Here is a 5,947-nt window from a genome sequence, read left to right as displayed (position 1 = left end):
TCTCCCTCTTTTTTTCAAAACGGGTAGAATGCAGCAATATATGGTGTATATATGCACTAATGCATCAAATTGCATTTTGCCGCGTTGAGTTGTTGGTTAACCAACGAAGAAACTTACACAAATTAATAAAATAATTAAGTCAATTTTATAGTTATAATCTTTCATTATATTACCCATCACCCAGAAGATTAGTTCATTGTAGTTATCAGAAATATGAAATAGTCAGTGCAATAATTACATTTTTTAATATCCTCCATTCGGCGATGCCGTGTATGAGTAGTTGTTCGAGTAAAGTCGTACCCTATAGTATAAAATAAAATGTAAAATTCCTCACCATTTTCTGAGTATGAAAAGCCAAGTTTTCATTGTACCTTAAAAAAATCACACTATGTACTATATATTGATAATATAGGATGATATGCAATATTAAATTTACTACGCGTATTGTCCTCGCCGCTGTCACCCGCCTCCCTGGTCGGATCCGCGTGCATTGTGAGGACATGGTCATGGTGCAAATAAAGGATATAAAAAGGTTAGCTATCAAATGATTAAAAAACATTGGGCATGAATTTTTGCTTTATACATAATGTCAAATAAATAACGTAATACGTAAATAAATTATATTTTGAAAAACCCAAGACATATTCAATGAGAAAGTAGAATATAATTGATGGGTGGCAAATTGGCGACCAATATTCTTGATTAGTTTCACAATTAAAAATGTGTGATATGCAAATTTGGTTGTTCTCCTTAATTAAAAAATGATTCCTTTACCATTTCCATGTCTTTGTTTTTATTATTATGCATACGTATGTCATCGCAACTTGCTACAATATTCAGATGACGAGATAATTATAACAAATCTTGTTTTTATTCAATATGTTACAACAGATATCACACTGCAAACTTATGATCTTATGTTTGATTACAAGTTACAACTTAATTACATACCCTTAAATCTTAATCAAGTAAAGTAGAAACTATATTTGTACAAAATATGTACGGAGCCAACCAATAGGAAGGCCAATACGAAGAGGATGGTGCGATTGAATTTATCCCTTCTTTGGAGAGAAAACAGCCTCTTTCGACTCTCAGCCATCGAATTTGTGTTTTCGCTGCTGCTTTTTCTACCGGCCGCCACTCCACCACCATTCCACAGCAGTCGGAATCTGATATTCCTTGATGGAAATGCTAGGATGAACTTCTTCCTCCAGCTCTCTTGCCTACAAATATGAATAAATAATTATGAAGGTTTTGATGTTCGTGTTGATCGAGTGTGTATTTTGATAAGTTGGGAATGATTAATTGTCTCAATTGGAGCCTATTTTCGAGTGGTTTTGTCTCAGGATCTCCAACCCTGCTGCGACAAAAAAAAAAACATGATCATTAGAAAGACATAAAATTTACACAAATATGAATAGGTATATGATCAAATACTAACTAATTTATAGTAATAACTAATATCAATTTTGTATGTTAAAAATATCAACACAAGGACATAAATTTATCAATATTCTTGTGTTGATAAATTTATGTTTTTGTGTTGATATTTAAATTTATATGTTGTATTGATGTAATTATGTCTTAGTATTGATAATTTTAGTACACAGAATTGAAAGTTATTAGTTATTATTGTAAATTAGTTAGCACACTAACGCAATCCAATAGGAATATCAATATCTAATTAAATGTCCTAATATATAAAAAATTAATGCTGATATGAGTAATTAATTGGATGAAGTTTCCAATCTCGTAGAAGTTGAATTCGCCATTTGCCATCGATATTCACCTCACTTTATGACGATGGAAGCAGCACACGTTTGACTGTTAACTGCTTGTCCAAACCTCCCCCACAACGGAGTTGTAGATTGATCAAGTGAATAATATCAGATTTTCGAGTAAAGATTGATACTAGGTGTGTGCCCCCAGTTTATCAATGGAGATGACGATGCTTGTGTTTTTTTAGCTTTCTAGGTTGTTTAGTTGGGTGTTGTTATGCCCTTCTGGTTTTGGTTTTTGCGGTTTGCCTGTTAATTGACTTCTTGTCTTGAACCTTTGCTCGCCACATGCCGGACATGCTGACTTTGAGCCTTTTTCAAGTAATCAAAAAAATGGGAGCAACGCACGTTGTATCAAATCGGGTAGAATGCAGTAATAGATGATGTATATATGCAATAATGTACACGTCTACTACTAATTCAATAATTGTCAAATTACCTTTTTGCCGCGTTAAAGGGGTTTATGTTTTTTTATTACCTACACAAATAAATAAAAAAAAATTAAGTCGATTCAATCTTATATCTAATTTCATAAGATTGAAATTAGTTAATTGTAATGATCAGCTATATGTAGTAGTCAATGCAATTTACGTTTTTTTAGTATCTTTAATCTTTCAGTTCTTCCATTCGGTGAAGCCGTGTACGATTGATTGTTTGAGTAAAGTCGTACCCTATAATTTATAAAATAAAATGTAAAATTCCTCACCATTTTGTGAGTATGAGACGTCATGTTTTCAGTGTACCTTATAAAAATCACACCGTGTCACTATATATTTGATAATTTGATAAGTATATAGGATGATTTTATTGACCTTAATCGAGTTAAACTGATAGATGCAATATTAAATTTACTACCGCTGTCACTCCCCTATTGCACTACCGCCGCCCCCTGGTCGGATCTGCGTGGATTCACAAAAATAGGAAACTATATGTACTTCATTGAAAGACCAAATTCGCAACACTACATATAACTTAAATTAATAAAATCAGTTTGATAGGTAACAAAATTATCTAGCATGAATTTATTTTAGTAATATTAAATTAATAAAATCAGTTTGAAAGGTAACAAAATTATCTAGCATGAATTTATTTTAGTAATATTAAAAAGATGTGTCATAAAATTCGCGAATTAGTTTTTTCTGTAATAAATGTTGTAGCTATCTATATACTTTTGTTGTGTATCTACACATTGTCACCCGCACAATTGTTACACTCTGAAATGTTAGTAACATATTTTTATTTTTGTGCAGTATAATAGTTACGCAAACCTCACAACTGTAATTAATGGCACTTTTTTGGATGGCAGTTCTTTAAAAGTGTGTCGTTAATTATTAGAACTTTTTCTATAGTCAACTTAATTTTACATATTAGCTAATCTAATGCATGACATTCATTTAGTTATTATTGGAATAATAAAATTAAACTTGAGTTTTGTTGATATAGTTTTTATTAAAATTCTCTAGAATTATGTAGTTAGAAAACCTAGATAATCTGTAGCATAATTATATAGATGTAGAATTATATAAAATTATTTTTATGTAGATATTATGAAATAAAATACCTAGATTTTTATAAAGAATAATCTAGGTGTAGGATATATAATTTTAGAATGAGTAAAGAACACCTATATATATGGTTGTAACATTTTGAAGTGTAGTATTCTAAGTTTGCCCAAATTATTAAATCTTCTAGATATTTTTCATATACTCTACTACATTATTCACTCTAACATTTCTCTAAATTATATTAGTCTGCATACTTATATTCCAACAATTATCCTTTTTACACTTGTAATGTGATTAACAAACTTTAAATAAAAAGAAATCGTTACATAAATAACATGAATTACTACACACTCATTGTGACTAATCCGTGTTAGCAATTTAGCTACTCCATTTCACATGATGATCCAACAACCTACAAGCGTAACACTTAGAAATGCAAGGAAAAAAGAGCATGACTCGACGACATAGGAGTGCATCCACTTGCAGCATTGTTATCGTGGTGGCCAAGAAAGAGTATTGGGGCTCACTTGTAGCGGTAGTTGATATGTGGTGCCACGCTACAAAAGATAGTGAAAATGATGCATTGAAAATGGGTTCATTGGTCAACTTGAATAGTTCTTTTTCGAGGGGACGGATCTTCTATTTGTGTTAAATTTCAAGAGAGATGTTTCAACTAGTGAATTATTATTTCATTTTCCAATTATTTTAAGCATGCTGTAGTCGTCCAAAACATTCAACATAAAGCATGAAATTAATATAAGTAAATCTTAAAATTATTTAAAGAAATAAATTCTCAAAATGCACTAAACAAATTACTTTTAAACTATAAAATCCATTAGACTTAATTCTCGTTATCTCCTCTATCTATGACTTTATTTGTTTATTTTTCTTGTCGGCCTAAATAAAAATTTGTTATTGTTTCTCGATATCAATGATATTATGTACAGACCGACTAGACCGACTAAATATAAATGTAATTGTTGAAATCAATAGAGTATAGTTGATATATGAGTGGCAAATTGGCTACACCTAAAGACAAAAATTCTTGATTAGTATTCACAATTATGTGAAATGCACAATTGGTTGTTCCACTTCTTTTAATTTAAAAAATAATTCGTTTACCATTTCCAAGTCTTTGTTTTTATTACGTATACGCATGTGATCGCAACTTGCTATAATATTCAAATGACGATCATATTTATAACAAATCTATTTTTAGTCAATATATTACAACAGATATCATACACCAATCCTAAGCCATGATCTTATGCTTATATTACATACCCTTAATTGTAAAACAAATGTACAGAGCCAACCAAAAGGAAGGCCAACACGAAGAGGATGGATCGATTAAACTTTTCCCTTCTTCGGATAGAAAACAGCCGGTGAAGCCTCTTCTTCCGACTCTCAGCCGACAAATTCGAGTTTTCGCAGCTTCTTTTTCCACCGGCCAGCACTCCGCCACCATTCCACAGCAATCGGAATCTGATATTCCTTGATGGAAATACAAGGATGAACTTCTTCCTCCAGCTCTCTTGCCTATTAGTACATAATCACAAAATAATAGTAGTATTAAATAACTATGAAGGTTTGATCTTCATATGTTGAGTGTGTATTTTGTTAAGTTGGGAATTATTAATTGCCTCAATTGGAGCCTATTTTCGAGTGGCTTTGTCTCAGGATCTCGAACCCTGCTGTAACAAAAAAAATGATCTTTTTTTAGTTTAAAAGGAAAAGTCAGATCAAGATTTTACACAAATATAATATCAATATCTAATTAAATGTCCTAATTTAAAATCATTAACGCTGAGGTGAGTAATTATGATTAGATAAACCATAATAACAAAAAAACTTAATAATAAGATTTACATAGTGGTTACCTTAAAGGTAAATTATTCCCATTTATGACTGGTGGTCCCATTATGCTCTGACGTTGAGACCTTCTCCTGTAACAAAATTTATAAATATAAATAATCATAATAATAATAAAAAAATTCAATACATCAAAACATACCTAATTAGCCGTCTCCTTGTTGAATCAGCTTCGGCTATTTCAACATAGGTTCTCTTCCCCCAGCTGCTACCATAAACAACAATAATAAGAATCCAAATAAAAGAATTTTAATGACTCCATAAATTAAATGTTTTTCTCTAATTTAACGAACAAAATGAATACTACTAACCTAATGCAACAACCAAATACACGGTTAAAGAATGTCTCGGCTATTCCCTCCGCAATCGGCACGCGCGAACCGTCATCTCTGAATTTATATCGGAACACAATCCGCGTCATCTTCAAGATATGACGCGGATGCAAGCACATGCCGTGAAAACGGCCATTGAATAGTACGCGGATGGGCCATTCGGCTGAACCGCGCTCTTTACATAGCTTGATCATGCGAGAGAGTGACACGCTCCGAGATTTGCCAGGTGGCAGGTCTCGGAGCGGACAAATCCCTCCATCAACTTCGAAACTGATTGGTTGACCGATTTTGCTGACCAATCTAGTCTTTAGATCGCCAAACGGGCCGCCCATGAGTAAATGCAGTCAAATTCGAGAGTAATTTTGCGGAAGAATAAAGGAAGTTCCATTACACGTGGGAGTGAAGAGTTTAGTAATTTTAATTACTCATAGCTATGAGTAGAAAGAAAATGCAGTAAACA

General features: G+C 32.3%; 1 protein-coding gene across 2 annotated transcripts; it reads right to left on the bottom strand.

Moving 5' to 3' along the window:
- Positions 1 to 4,458: 4,458 nt before the first annotated feature.
- LOC125215992 lies at positions 4,459 to 5,947 on the bottom strand. 2 transcript variants are annotated; one of them, XM_048117584.1, is made up of 5 exons: positions 5,467 to 5,947; positions 5,298 to 5,360; positions 5,164 to 5,229; positions 4,927 to 4,977; positions 4,459 to 4,822 (listed from the first exon to the last, which is right to left on the bottom strand). In XM_048117584.1, the coding sequence occupies exons 1-5, from the start codon at positions 5,817 to 5,819 to the stop codon at positions 4,570 to 4,572; spliced, it is 786 nt and encodes a 261-aa protein (XP_047973541.1). In that variant the 5' UTR covers positions 5,820 to 5,947; the 3' UTR covers positions 4,459 to 4,569. The 2 variants fall into 2 exon arrangements, with proteins under 2 accessions (XP_047973541.1, XP_047973542.1); XM_048117585.1 differs by having other exon boundaries at positions 4,927 to 4,974.

The sequence above is a fragment of the Salvia hispanica genome, chromosome 3 (genome assembly GCF_023119035.1).
Source record: "Salvia hispanica cultivar TCC Black 2014 chromosome 3, UniMelb_Shisp_WGS_1.0, whole genome shotgun sequence".
NCBI classification, from domain to species: Eukaryota; Viridiplantae; Streptophyta; class Magnoliopsida; order Lamiales; family Lamiaceae; genus Salvia; species Salvia hispanica.
This window is presented reverse-complemented; position numbering and strand designations above follow the sequence as displayed.